Raw genomic sequence first — 15,712 nt, 5'->3', positions numbered from 1 at the left:
GAAGGGGACGACAGAGGATGAGATGGCTGGATGGCATCACCGACTCGATGGACGTGAGTCTGAGTGAACTCCGGGAGTTGGTGATGGACAGGGAGGCCTGGTGTGCTGCAATTCATGGAGTTGCAAAGAGTTGGACACGACTGAGCGACTGAACTGAACTGAACTGAATGCATGTAGGGGTGTGTGGTAAGCCTGGGTTCAGATTCTTCCTGAGCAATATGAAATGCTTTGGGAAAGTAACTCACACAAGCTGCACCAGCTGTGTGTCAGCGTGGGCTCTGTACGTTCAGAAGGTAAATTTGAGTGTAAATGCAGAAGCTTATACATGAACCCCCAGTCCATACCATGCGGGCTGCTATCTAGGACACACGCCAGGTAGAGGACCGTGCAGGTGAGAACGGGCCTTTAATATCCTCTCACACCTGGTTCTCCCTGGCTGAGGGGCTGGACAAGGCGCTTTCCCCATAATCCTCATGATCACTGTGCTTAGCAAGTGTTACTGCCCCCCTTTTGACAATAAGGAAATGTAGGCCCAGGAGATCCAGGGACGCTGAGAAAGGACAGCTTGAGAAATCCCCAGGAGCTCTGTGTGGCTTCAAAGGCTTCTTCTTTCCATTATAGTGTGTTGACCCTTGGGATACTAAGTAACCATCACCATTTGTGAAGGGTTTTATTAAAACTGAATTTGAACTCCGATATAATTTTCTGAAATTTTTTTTTTTTTAGCTTTACAATATTGTACTGGTTTTGCCATATATCAACATGAATCCGCCACAGGTATACACATGTTCCCCATCCTGAACCCTCCTCCCCCCTCCCTCCCCATACCATCCCTCTGGGTCGTCAGTGCACCAGCCCCAAGCATCCAGTATAGTGCATCGAACCTGGACTGGCGACTCATTTCATATATGATATTATAATTTTAATCTTTACATATATGGCAAATTTGAGGCCTTGAAGGGAGAAAGTTAGGAACCAGACGTTTTAATTTTACATAGATAAAGAAATCACCGAATATAGAATCAAGCTCTCTGGCATTACTCTGACTTCAGTTTATCATTCTGTGGACTCTTGGAAGGAGGCGTCCTGTGCTTGGAAACCCTGGGTTCGGGAATTTCTCTCATGTACTGGGCGGTGTTTATGTTAGGTTATGGATGGCAATTTGTTTTGCAGATGTTCATAATGTACAATCTCATATCTTGTTTCCATTTCTGGAACACTTTCAAGTATGACTCATGTATTGTTGAGGCCATCCTAAAAATACAGCTAGTTTCAAGCATTAATGTAAAATACACCACAGATACCACACAGCACTACCTAATGCATTCTCTCAGTAGTTTAATGTGACTTCCTAAAAAATTAAATGTTTTCTTTGACAAAATATGCTATACTAAAATATGAATAAGTGAAAATGTTTTTTTTTGAGAAGTGAGTTCTCTGACAACAAAATGTTAAGAACAAAATGAATTTGAAATTTTAATAAAAGGAGATACCATTGGTATTACCAAAACCCAAGAAATAGAATTAGTGTCCATAAAAGCAAGTCCACTAACTTTGGTGGAACCTTGGTGAGGTTCATTTCTGTGATTATGTGCTTGTGTTAGCTGTGTCTGACTGTTTGCGGCCCCAGGGGCTGTAGCCCGCCAGGTTCCTCTGTCTAGGGGGTTTCCCAGGTAAGAACCCCGGAGTGGGTTGCCACTTCTTCCTTCAGGGGACCTTCCCGACCCAGGGGTTAAAACTGAGTCTCTTGCATCTCCTCATTGGCAGGCAGGTTCTTTTCCGCTGTACCTCCTGGGTGAGGTTCATACTTGGAGGGGAAATCTTGGTTCTGAAGATAGAGCCTGTGTCAAACAGAGAGCTAGTGGGAAGCTGCTGCGTAGCACAGGGAGCCCAGCTCAGTGCTCTGTGACCACCTGGAGGGCTGGGATGCGGGGCTGGGAGGGAGGCTCCGGAGGGAGGGGAGATATGTGTGCACAGTGTATACACAGAGCAGATTCACTTTGCTGTACAGCAGAAACTAAGGCGGCATTGTAAAGCATTATATTCCAGTAATAAAGTCAAAAGAAAAAAAGATTTTGGAGGAGCGGTGGGACATAATGGCTGGAGTACAAGTTTGGACTCAAATAGTTTAGGTCTAAATCTTGGTTTAGGCATTTATCAACTGTAGACAAATAGTACCACTGTAAGGGCTTTGACTTTTCTTATTCATAAGATGAGAATAGTGAATATTTAATAAATACATGTACTGCTACTACTGGACACTCTTTAAGTGCCTAATTTAATGCTCATAACCACCTTATAAGTAAGTTCACTTCTCATATCCACTATACAGATGTAAAAACAGCACAGAGAATTTGAATAACTGATCAAAATTGCACTATAAGCAGCAGGTTGGACGTTAACAGTTTGGCCTAGTCCTTATCCTTACGTGGAGGCAATCTGCTGTCTTGTAGAGTTGTTGTGTGATCTAACTGAGAGTATGAGAAATCAGTCATGTTTTTCCCCAGCACATGACAGGAATGCAATAAATCATGGCTATCATTATCACTATTATTGTTGTTGTTTTTCAGTCGCTAAGTTGTGTCTGACACTTTGCAACCCCATGGACTGCAGCATGCCAGGTTCCCCTGGCCTTCTCTCTCCTGGAATTTGCTCAAATTCATGTCCATTGAGTTGGTGATGCTGTCTAACCATCTCATCCTCTGTCGTCCCCTTCTCCTCCTGCTCTCAATCTTTCTCAGCATCACGTTCTTTTCCAATGAGTTGCCTCTTTGCATCAGGTGGCCAAAGTACTGTAGCTTCAGAATCAGTCTTTGCAGTGAATATTCAGGGTTGATTTTAAGATTGACTGGCTTGATCTCCTTGCTGTTCAAGGGTCTCTCAAGAGTCTCCTCCAGCACCATAATTTGGAAGTATCAGTTCCTTGGTGTGTAGCCTTCTCTGTGGTCCAGCTCTGATATCTGTACATGACTACTGGAGAAATCATAACTTTGACTATATGGTCCTTTGTTGGCAAAGTGATTCTCTACTTTTTAACATGCTGTCTAGATTTGTCATTGCTTTCCTTCCAAGGAGCAAGCATCTTTTACATGGCTGCAGTCACCATCCACAGTGATTTTGGAGCCCAAGAAAAGAAAATCTGTCACTGCTAACACTTCTTCCTCTTCTATTTGCCATGAAGTGATGGAACTGGATGCCATGATCCTAGTTTTTTTAGTGTTGAGCTTCAAGCCAGTTTTTTCACTCTCCTCTTTCACCCTCATCAAGCAGCTCTTTACTATACTAAAGTAAGACAAAAGAAGGGAAAAGGTCTTTGTGACAGTATAGCACAGACTACAGGGCCAGCCAGAGGGTTCAGAAGGTGCTTATTCATATGAAGAAACCTCTGTAGAGTTGAAGTGTAAACGGCAGACATTTCCAGATACCCTGGGACGCGTGGAAATGGGGCAGCACTGCTGCTGCTTGACAGCCAGTTTGAGTGTTAAGGGCAAAGGAGGGGATGACTGAGGACTATCAGGTATGCCTCTGGCCAGTGACTCTTCTCAACACACAAGGATCATGCTGAGTGGAAGACACTCCCATGAACATACTCAGAGTGTGAAAGGGAAAGTGTCAGTCGCTCAGTCATGTTCGACTCTTTGTGGCCCCGTGGACTCTAGCCCGCCAGACTTCTGTGTCCGTGGAATTCTCCAGGCAAGAATACTGGAGTGGGTTGCCATTTCCTTCTCCAGGGGATCTTCCCAACCCAGGGATCGAATCTGCGTCTCCTGCGTTGCAGGCAGATTCTTTACCATCTGAGCCACCAGAAAGGCCTGAACCTACTCAAAGCTCTATACAGTTCCTAGGATCCGGTTCTAAATAACTTCATCTCTGTGCCTTTCTCTTCCCACTTAAGAAGATACGTTGGTGTACACACTGCTCTGTTGTTATAACTGATTCTTCTTCAGTTTGCTAAGAAAAAGATAAATTATTCCTAAACCTCAGTACTTGTTGATACTGACAACTTACAGGGGGAGAAACCTCACACTGGATTAGGAAATGAAGCCTTCGATTAAAAAAAAAGTCTTGAAAATAAATATGAGTTCTAAGATCATGGCATTGAAAATAGAGTGGAACGATATTGAGACTCTGTCATTATGAATAGTTATAAATAGTTATAAAAGGTGGGAGGAAGCTGAAGAGACCAACTTGGCTTTCCCTTACAGAACTTTGGAAATTTCATATTTTAAATAGACAAGTCCAGATAATGGAAGGTCAGGCACATTGCCAAGGGTGAATACACAGCAGCAGCATAAACCATAAGAACAGTGTGGAGAAGGCCCGAGGCCGGAGTAAACTGAGGTTTGGAAAAATGTAAAGAAAAACCCCAAAGTGTTCAAGTTTTTAATTACATATTTAACAGCAAAGTAAGGAAGGGTAGCAGATCCGCAGCATAGAGAACTTTGTGTCGTTTTACTGAGAAACGAGAGCTTCTTAGCTCTTATTTTGTTTCATCCTTACAGAGCAGGCAGATGGACCTGTCTTGCAATAAGAAAGAGTAGACCATATATTATAATGATTTAAGCCTGTAGTGGGGAAGAACAATAGTGTCCATCTGACAGCTAAGAATAAGATGCAGGTGAATTGCTTCCTAGCATTGCAGAGCTCCTTGAGATTCTCAAAGGTGCAGGTCTTAGGGCAATGTTTTTCAATGTGTTTTTCATTATTGCACACTTAAGGACATTTTCCCCCAATTGTCTCTCCCCAGTTCTGTGAAATTTTAATACACAAGTATATTGTAATAATATCTGTTAATGCAGAGCATCCCATAGTGGGTAACAGGCTATGGTATTGGGTTGGCCAAAAAGTTGGTTCAGGTTTTTCCATAAGATGGTACGGAAAACCTGAACTAGCATTTTTTCAGTAGTTAAGAATTGTTCCCATGTCTTCCTCCAGGAGCCAAGTGTTGCCCCCATGCATGGTGTAGTGGCTTCATAGAGGATAGGAGGGAAGCCAAGCACCTCCACTTGGGTGATGAATCTCCTGATTTTCACACATGAGAAGCACTTGCTTTGTAGAAATTATAAATTGCTTTAGCGTGGCCTCAGTATGTGATACACCAAGCAGTCTGCCCAATACCTTTCCTTAATCGTCCCACCATGATTAAGAAAATCAGAAATTTATTGTTAATTTTTTTCTAATGATTAAATATTAACTTTTGGGGGGAGAGTAGGGGCAATCACCCAAGCAAGATTATGCTGTTGGAGGGGGGCGTGGAGGGAAACACAGCTTTAGTCCTAGGCAAATGTTCTTAGTTTGAATTCTTTCATGACCTTCCTGGATGATTAAACAAGGTTTAACGAGTATAGGAATGTTCAACACATACAAAAGACTGTGTTTTTTATATACATACACAGATGCTGGACTGTGCTGAATTGCTCATTTGTGTCTGACTCTTTGTGACCCCAGGGACTGTAGCCCGCTAGGCTTCTCTGTCCATGGAATTTCCTAGGCAAAGAATACTGGAGTGGGTTGCCATTGCCTCCTCAGGGGATCTTCCCATCCCAGGGATTGAACCTGCGTCTCTTGTGCCTCCTGCATTGGCAGGCGGATTCTTTACTGCTGTGCTACCTGGGAAGCCCATACACTACACATATACATATACACACATACACGTGTTGATATATATGTGTATACATGTGTGTATTGTGTGTTTATGTACGAAATGCAATGTAATAGTAAAACAAACACTGTACCCACATCTCATTTAAGAACTAGAATATTATGATTATCTTTGAAGTTATCCACAAGAATCTCTCTGATTCCTTTCCAGATATTCTGAATTTGTGATTCTCTGGCTTTTTTGCTTTATCAAGCACTGTTTTTATCACATATGCATGTGTTTGTAAAAAATTCAATTTACTAGTTTTTTGAGCTTTACCAAGATAGTGGGGCTTCCATGGTGGCTCAGCGGTAAAGAATCCGCCTGCAGTGTGCAAACTGCAGGAAAAGCAGGTTCAGTCCCCGCTCATCAAGATAGTGATATTAATCATTAATGCATGATTTAGTTTGTGACAGTTTTTTCTCTTTTAAGAGTTAAACATGTTGTTGGAAGTAATGGGGGTTCATTTTGTTATTTTTTTGGTCATATAACGTTCCACTGTGTGCTTTTTATCCATCTCCTATCTTCAGTTTTATGTTGAGCCACACTGCTATGAGTATTCTATATCGTGTCTTGATGTGTAAAGGGGAGAGTTTTTCTTGAATTCCTAGTAGAACACATGTTTAGTCACTGGGTGACATTTAAGTGAGTAAATACAAATGAATTGTATTAATACAAACATTTAAAAAATGTTTAGTCAAAAAATGAGTGTGTTCATGGATGATTTAATAGTAGACTTAGGGACTTCCTTTGTAGCTCAGAAGGTAAGGAATCCACCTATAATGCAGGAGATCTGGGGTCGATTCCTGGGTCAGGAAGATTCGCTAGAGAAGGGAATGGCAACCCACACCAGTATTCTTGCCTGGAGAATCCCGTAGACAGAGGAGCCTGGTGAGCTGTAGTCCATGGGGTCGCAAAGAGTCAGACATGGCTGAGTAACTAACACTTTCACTTTTTACTAGGGCCTTCCCTACCAGCCCAGTGGTTAAGATTCAGCACTCCCAGTGCAGGGTGCACAGGTTGAGTCACTGGTTGGGGAACTAAGATCCCCAAATGCCATGTGCCCCAAAATTAAATAAATAAATAAATATGTAGTAGACTTAGAATGATATTATACAGAAGAGTCTTCTATTCCCAGAAGAGTTGGTGTTGCATAGATGTAAACTTTAAAGGAGTCATTTAAATCTACCATCAGACATCCTAACTGTGAAGTTTGAGAGATCTCACAATCCAGTGCCAACGTAAGTCATAGTTTAAAGTTTTTTTCAAGGTGATGATACTCATAAATTGTCTGAGATGCTTTGGTCCTATCCCCTTTCAGGACAAAAGAGTTGGGCTGTAACATTGTGACAAAGTAATGGTAGCAGTTGTTCATATCACCCTTAAAAACACTTATGTTCCTTTAGTAACACAAGCATTCTTATAAGCTTATTTTTTTGGCCTTACTGCGTGGCTTTGTGGGATCTTATTTTCCCGACTAGTGGTCTGAGCCAGGTCCATAGCAGTGAAAGCCCAAGCCTTAACCACTGGACCCCCCAGGGAATTCCCATTTCTTATTAGCTTTTAAGTGTGGGATTATGTGACTCTTTGTGATGTAATAAACCCTATTATTTTAGATAATAATGTGTTTTTTTGTAAAACAGTGTGAAAATTCAGCAGATGTAGGATGAATGTATATATGTGTGTATGTATATATGCGTGTATGTGTATAGATGTGCATATATATACACATACACATGTACATTGTATATACATTTTTAACTTAATATACTGTCTGCATTGGTTGCTTAGAGGTTTATGTTCTATGTAGTAGTCTTATTTGCATTTCATTTTACCTTTTTTTCCACTTTAAAGTATCAGACTCTCTGGCTCAATCAGTAATTCAACATCTAAGATGGATAATGCAGAAGGATCTTTTGGGGCAAGACGTCTTTCTAATAGGACCTCCTGGGCCTCTTCGACGCTCTATTGCTATGCAGTACCTGGTAAGCAATGAATTCTTGTGGATTCCTGAGGGTCTTAACTTTGATAAACTGTTTTGTGAGATAAATTAAGAATTTACAGAAGTCTCAGGTTTAGTCCTTATTGTTTATAAAGCATTTGGAATAAATTATTCGGGAAGTCAATGTACGTTTGCCTTTCATAACTTTAGCAAATGTTGCTCCAAGTAGAAAACCCTCCACTTCTAGTAGGAAAGAGATCCATCTAAATTCAAGCAATGAGTAGTTGCAAACAGGATCAGCAACTCTGAGATTAGAAAACAAAGTGTAGTTTTGTTTTTCTCAAGAAACATTCTTTTATCTTTAGTCCACATTTTGAAAAGTCATCTTCTGACTTTTGATGTTATATGGTCTCTAAAGGGAGCCTAAGGATTACAGAAGCTCTCTTATGTATTATGTGCACTCTTTTTTTTTCTTTAAATAGATGAGAAAACAAGTTCACAGAGATTAGATAACTCACTCAGGCTTTATCCAGAAAGTCAATGATGGAGCTAGACTTCAGATCTCATATTGCTTTTCCTTTCTGATACTATATCCTCTGAAATGATTGCAGTTCTCTAAGTTGAGTTGAAATATTCAAATATTCAAATCTCAACCGAAAAAAAAATTGCAGGACTTTTTCCTACTACTTTGTCAGTATTAATAGGCATTGCTGTAATGATTGAAAGAGGAACCCTCTCAGTTGAAGTTGGTCTGTTCCAAAGATAATTTTTAGGATGAAGAGAAAAACCTTACTTAAAGCTTCCTTTTGTTATTTGATATTAAATCATCTATTTCTAATTTATTGAAATATACTTCATGTACTCTCTTATTTTAGTGGTGAGTTTATCTTGGTACTTTCAAAATTATGTAGGGCTGTGATGATGAAAATTCCATGAATAGAACCTAACTCTGTTTAGTTCATAAATTTCATATCCCTTATTTGTTCCCTAGAATCAATCTGTGAGGTATAGTGTGCCATTGTATTATTATCCTCACTTTATTAATAAACAATGCAAAAGTGTATTTGTCTTGTCTAAGAATGCAGAGTCAGCCACCAAGATTCCCAGGTCTAGAACCTCTTCAGTTTTAAATTGTGCACTCTACCTGGCTCATTTCAAAGGCAACAATATCTCACTTTGATTTTGTTTCTGACAAGTCTTTGAAGCTTGTTAGAAATGTGGAGTAGCCAGGCTAAGAGAGTATAGGAATCCTGTTGGCTAAAAAATGCAATTCAAGTTTATAAGTATAATCCTTGTATCTTAAAAAAACAACCACCACCAAACTTTCAATTGCCAGAGCTGAGGCAGCTTTAGGATTTGGAAATACATGTAAGAAAACTTACTAGCCTAAGCTGCCTTGCAAACTGCAGTGGGTACTATTGCCAGTATATTTAAAGACCCTATGTGTAGTAACAGCCAGAGTGGTGGGGGTGTTCAGTCGCTCAGTTGTGTCCAACTCTGCAACGCCATGGACTGCAGCATGCCAGGCCTCCTTGTCCTTCACCATCTCCTGGAGCCGCTCAAACTCTTGTCCATCGAGTCAGCGATGCCGTCCAACCATCTCCTCCTCTGTTGTCCCCTTCTCCTCCTGCCTTCAGTTTTTTCCCAGCATCATGTCTTTTCTAAAGCCTTTGACTGTGTGGATCACAAAAAACTGGAAAAGTCTTGGAGAGATGGGAATACCATATCACCTTACCTGCCTCCTGCAAAACCTGGATGCAGGGCAAGAAGCAACAGTTGGAACCAGATACGGAACAATGGATTGGTTCAATAGCCAGTGTAGATGACATCTCTAAAGGCAGAAATTTCGGGGCAAGCCTGTTGAATCAATGAGAAATTAAGCAGAAATAACTGAATACTTGTGTTTATTTCATATTTCACTCATAGAGTAGGAGTTTTGTAGACAGTTTAAAATAAGTCAGCAGACCTCTGCCGCCGTCCCAGTCTGCTGCTCCAGGTGCTATTTGTGAGCTTGTCAGTGCTGCTTCCGTGGAGCAACAGCCGAGGAGACCTTGGTCTCGTCTTGGCTGACGAAAAGTCCCAGGAAACTGTCAGGACTGAGGAGAGCAACCTTGGTGTGACAGTTCAGGGTGCTACTGTGATACAGTTTATAGTAAGAGGCATACGGCATTTGGTCAACCACTGTGAATGTCAGGGATTTCCAGCGAGGGAGATCACAGGCAGTCGTCAGTGAAACAGGACAGGAAGGCACTGCGAGGTGCTCCAGGAGCCAGAAGGAGAACCTGCTACTTGATTCAAGAATTGTGCTCTCACAGGCGGTTCATTTAGAGAAACATCCTTTGGTATCAGCACATCTTTACTACTTTGGTGTACATTTTCTCATTTTAAAACTTTCCCCTTCTTTCCACATTTTCTAAAACTTATGGGTGCACGGGAACAGGCACATTTTAAAAGACTAATGATGACGATAATGTATTTTTATCAACATCACTTGGAGATAAGGTTAATTAAAAAAAAAATCCCCTTTCACCATTAATGGCATACTCATTCAACTTTTTTCTTTGTACTCCTCCAGTAAATTAATTTGTTCTTCCTGTTTAATAAAAACATATTACATACCTTATTGGATTGGAGAATGTCATTGTTTTTAATTCAACATTGTAAAACCAAGGATAATGTTAACAACTGTTTATACCTTGTTGTTACATATAAGGAAAAAGGAATTTAGGGATAGATTAATTATTTTAAGAGAAGTGGATTCTGGGTGGTTTCTTCTTCAAACCAAATGGTTTTTTTTTCTGTGTAAAATAATAACCTCCATTCCCCCTTCCGCCTTTTCAACTTTCCTCTCCTTTTCCCTTCCTAATTAGTTCTATATTGACTCTTTTTTGTTGAACCAGTTATTGATATTTACCTTATTTTCACACTTGTTAAATGCTTAACATATACATGGTAGGTAATCATTGGTTTATAGAGTAAATTAATTTAAAGCACCCTTAAAAAAAAGATGAACATTATTTACAGAGATAGCTGTCGTTTATGTGAAAATCAAGTAATAGCCAAATTATTACTCTTGATATTTGAAAAGAACTTTAAAGGAGATACTAAGATTTGTAAGATCACATTTTGATTATTATTGCCTAAGTAGCCAGTAATAAGCTATAGATTACTGAGTACAGTAAAAGTTCTGAGAAGAGATACATGTTTTGATTAATGTTCAGTTTATTACATTTTTTCTTAAAGCTGAGGCTCACAAGGCTTTCACCTAGAATTATGTTTATTAATAAAATGCTCTTCTGTAGAGTGACATTGTCAGAATACCTGCCTCCAAAGCATATGTTGGGAACTTGATTTTATCTTGGGACCATTTCACTCTCTTCAGGAGCTGACCAAAAAGGAGGTTGAATACATTGCCTTGTCAAGAGACACCACCGAAACCGACCTCAAACAGCGGCGAGAGATCCGGGCGGGCACGGCTTTTTACATCGATCAGGCAAGTGCTTATCACACTCCAATATGTGACTTTTCACTCCCGGTCTTTAAGAAATTGATTTTTAAAGTAGAAAAAGAGTAGCTCATGTACTAGCGAAAGACAGATGTACCATGCCCTCTCTAGACAGATTTAATTTAGGTTTTTGGTTTCCCTCTTCTTGGAAATGCCTTGTTAGTTTACTACGAAATAAGAAACCATAGTTGAAATAAGTGGTTCTAAAATGTTAACTAAAGATTCATATGCTGATTTCTTAATTTCCAGTTGCTTCCTATTAACTGCCTATAAAAATTTGAGTTTAAAAAAAAAATGAATTGAGATTTCAATATAGCAAATTCTCTAGCACATTTACTAAAATATTCTCAATCTAAAGGTGAAGTACATACAGGTATATTAAGCGTAGTAAAATTAGATTCATAATTCCAGGAACTACAGCTTTTTGAAGAGAGTTCTTAGATGCAGGTTATCAATTAAAATAATGTTTTTTGAATATTATATTGAAGCTTGTGGGTGCATGCATACTCAGTCATGTTAGACTCCTTGCGACCCCATGGACTGAAGCTGGCCAGGCTCATCTGTCCATAAAATTTTCCAGGCAAGAATTGAAGTGGGTTGCCATTTCCCTCTCCCAGGGATCTTCATGATCCAGGGATCAAACCCATGTCTCCTGTGTCTGCTATACCGGCAGGCAGATTCTTAACCACTGAACAGACTCTTTACCACTGAGCCCCTGGAAATCCCTACAAGCTTTAGCTTGTACATTTCTTCAAATATTTTACTTAAAATATTGAACATTGTTCTTTGTTAGGAATGTCTGAGAAAAAAGGTCAGACTTCAAGCATTTTGTAGAGAAAAGATTCAGACATTCAATAAATTCATGACAACGTGCTTGAACTTCTTGTTTATAAACGTGCACATTAAAGCAGTAGTGAGCTGCTTTTTTCCTCCAGCTCTCAGCATTTGCTGATGTTCATTGCTGATGAGGAAGAAGGGATGAGGGGTCAGCGTTGCTGTCAATGGGGCCGTGGATTGATGCGATTATGAAGAGAGATTTGGTGACTATCTATCGAAAGGGAAAAGTTAAACACGTTTGCATCCAGCAGTAATATTTCTAGCAATTTTTATTTCCAATGTTATTCACACAAAGCATGAAAACATATATCAGTTTAGTTTCAGTTCAGTTCAGTCACTCAGTCATGTCCGATTCTTTGTGACCCCATGAACCGCAGCACGCCAGGCCTCCCTGTCCATCACCAACTCCCAGAGTTCACTGAGACTCACATCCATCGAGTCAGTTATGCCATCCAACCATCTCATCCTCTGTCGTTCCCTTCTCCTCCTGCCCTCAATCTTTCGCAGCATCAGGATCTTTTCCAGTGAGTCAGCTCTCTGCATCAGGTGGCCAAAATACTGGAGTTTCAGCTTCAACATCAGTCCCTCCATTGAACACCCAGGACTGATCTCCTTTAGGATGGACTGGTTGGATCTTCTTGCAGTCCAAGGGACTCTCAAGAGTCTTCTCCAGCACCACAGTTCAAAAGCATCAATTCTTCTGTGCTCAGCTTTCTTCCCAGTCCAACTCTCACATCCATACATGACTACTGGAAAAACCATAGCCTTGACTAGACAGACCTTTGTTGGCAAAGTAATGTCTCTGCTTTTTAATATGCTGTCTAGGTTGGGCATACCTTTCCTTCCAAGGAGCAAGGGTCTTTTAATTTCATGGCTGTAATCACCATCTGCAGTGATTCTGGAGCCCAGAAAAATAAAGTCAGCTGTGGTTTCCATTGTTTCCCCATCTATTTGCCATGAAGTGATGGGATCAGATGTCATGATCTTAGTTTTCTGAATGTTCAGCTTTAAGCCAACTTTTTCACTCTCTTCTTTTACTTTCATCAAGAGGATCTTTAGTTCTTCACTTTCTGCTATAAGGGTGGTGTCATCTGCATATCTGAGGTTATTGATATTTCTCCCGGCAATCTTGATTCCAGCTTGTGCTTCCTCCAGCCCAGCGTTTCTCATGATGTACTCTGCATATAAGTTACGTAACATATATACTAGGCTGTTTATTGTAGCATTGTTTGATAAATCACATGAAACTTTGTGAAAACTATAATGATGTATGTTTAAGAGACTAATTAAATAAATCATGGTAGCTAGAATTATCTGTCACCAGTAAAAAAAAAAAGTGAGATGAATATTTATGAGTTGATAGAAGACCAGAATATATTAACTGAAAAAAAAATGAAGTTGCAGGACAGTATATATAATAAATATACTGTGATTTAAAAAACAAGAAAAAATACATAAATACATAAATGTTTGTTTACACATTGAAAATTTCCAGAAGGAAACACAAGAATCAGTTAACAGAGCTTACCTCTGTGGAGGTGTGATCAGGCATCTGGGGTAGGGCAAGGAATAAGCTTCATAGTTCTTTAAATTTGAAGCTTTCCCAGGAGTACACACTATTACTTTATAAGTAAAAGAGTGGAATTGTAAGGAGCACTGGGTGAAAGAATTTTTGGAGACCAAAATATTCACATTGTCACGTAGATCACCACCTAGTTACAGAAAGAAAGACAGAAAAAAAGCTGTACTTAAAGTGAAGTGATTTGTCAGTCATTATCTTAAACAATCAAACTTAGCATCATGTGGTGGGGGAATCTGAGTATTTTAGATTTCCAGCCATTAAAAACATAATCCTTTGTGGATGAAGCACATGAGTATATTTAAAGAAATCCACTTTATTTATGTAATTCCAAAGACTCAGTTTATTTCTGATTATAAGTGGAAAAAAAAAAACAGGCTTGCTTCTTCTCTGTCATATTTAAATGACAAGAAGAGAACTGACTTTGTTTGATAGAGTGTGGATTTAAAAACATTTTTGAGTGAATTTTGTATTTGGGTGATTGTTGCAATGCAGATAATAAGGAACAGAAAAGGATGTTTTTGTATGCTTATTATTTTAAAGACAGTTTAAAACTGGCTATACAGAAATCTCAGAAATTGAGTTGCTTTAGGTAACCAAATTTATTGGTTAGCTAAAGATTTATTTCTTGAAGCATACTATAAATTGTTCAGATGAAACTCTGACATTGTATTCTCCCTACCATTCTAGAAAGCAAATTTTCAATTTATATCTATTTACCACTTATAAAATATTTAAAATGTTATATATATGTATGGTAGTACTCTATACTTTCATGTTTTTTCTTTTTTATTAATCCAACTGATTATGATAAGCATCAGCTGTTTACGATGCTGTACTACATTGGCACCTTCAGAGTCTGTGATGAAGATATAAGGACATTAGTCCTTTCTCTAAGTTGCTTCAGACTGTCTATTGTGATTTTATCTGAGTTTCATATTTTTTCTTCTCTCTCACTTCCTGGCAGTTAATATTCCTTATAGTTTGTTCATAACCAGATCCTATCAGTTCCTTGCTTAAAGCAGTTTGGTCCTGTCACACCCGGAATAAAATCCAGACCCGTGAACATGGCCACCACACTCTACAGGACCCAACCTTGTCAACCTCTTCTCCTTTCTTCTTTCCCTTGCTTGCAAGAGTCCAGCCACAGTGACCTTGTCCTCTTAAAAATAGACCAAGTTCTTTCCAGCCCCAGAACCTTTGTACTTGTTATTTCCTCTGCTTGGAATGACCTTCTCCCTGATCTGTATATTCCTGCCGCCTCATCATTCTGACAGAGAAGGCAATGGCACCCCACTCCAGTACTCTTGCCTGGAAAATCCCATGGATGGAGGAGCCTGGAAGGCTGCAGTCCGTGGGGTCGCTGAGGGTCGGACACGACTGAGGGACTTCACTTTCACTTTTCACTTTCATGCATTGGAGAAGGAAACTGGCAACCTACTCCAGTGTTCTTGCCTGGAGAATCCCAGGGACGGGGGAGCCTGGTGGGCTGCCGTCCGTGGGGTCGCACAGAGTCAGACATGACTGAAGCGACTTAGCAGCAGCAGCATCATTCTGATGATAAACTCTCAGAACACTCTATAATCACTCATCACACTTAAACCCTTTCTGCATGAACCCTGTTGTGATATACATAAGGTAACCTTCAGAGCACCTATCGCTGTCTGAATTTGCCTAATTAATTTCCTTGTTTTCATGTTCATTGTCTGTCTTCTCCACTAGAATGTAACTATTTTGCTTATCTCTGGCACCTAAAAACAGTTGTGGTGGTTTACTCGCCAAGTTGTGTCTGACTCTTGGCGACCCCATGGACTGTGTGTACCCTGCCATGCTCCACAGTCCATGGGATGTCCCAGGCAAGAATACTGGAGTGGGTTGCCGTTTCCTTTTCCAGTAGTCTTCCTGACCCAGGATCGAACCCACGTCTCCTTTACTGCCAGGCAGATTCTTTACACTGGTAACACCTGGAAGCCCATCATGCCTATGTTCATATCTATTTAATCACGTATAGTAATTTTCACAAAGGTGGTATACCATGCATATAAAGTTTTACAGGTTGCTTTTCTTAAAACTTGATTTTTTTCAGGAGCATTTTCCTGTGACAAAAATATAACTTTTAGTGTCTGTACAGTATTTCATCAAATAGATGTGACATTATTTATTTAACATTCCCATTTTATCTACATTTCCATATTGTTGATCATTCAG

General features: G+C 39.8%; 1 protein-coding gene across 2 annotated transcripts in view; it reads left to right on the top strand.

Annotated features, from left to right (window-relative positions):
- Positions 1–15,712, top strand: part of LOC104999121 (von Willebrand factor A domain-containing protein 8-like) — a 135,829-nt gene that overhangs the window by 33,665 nt on the left and 86,452 nt on the right. For both annotated transcript variants that reach the window (XM_010854591.1, XM_010854592.1), the window contains exons 3-4: positions 7,496–7,626; positions 10,966–11,076. In XM_010854591.1, the coding sequence (XP_010852893.1) occupies positions 7,496–7,626; positions 10,966–11,076 (242 nt within the window). The remainder of the gene's footprint in view (positions 1–7,495; positions 7,627–10,965; positions 11,077–15,712) is intronic.

The sequence above is a fragment of the Bison bison genome, unplaced genomic scaffold, assembly GCF_000754665.1.
Source record: "Bison bison bison isolate TAMUID 2011002044 unplaced genomic scaffold, Bison_UMD1.0 scf7180017864345, whole genome shotgun sequence".
NCBI lineage: Eukaryota > Metazoa > Chordata > Mammalia > Artiodactyla > Bovidae > Bison > Bison bison.
This window is presented reverse-complemented; position numbering and strand designations above follow the sequence as displayed.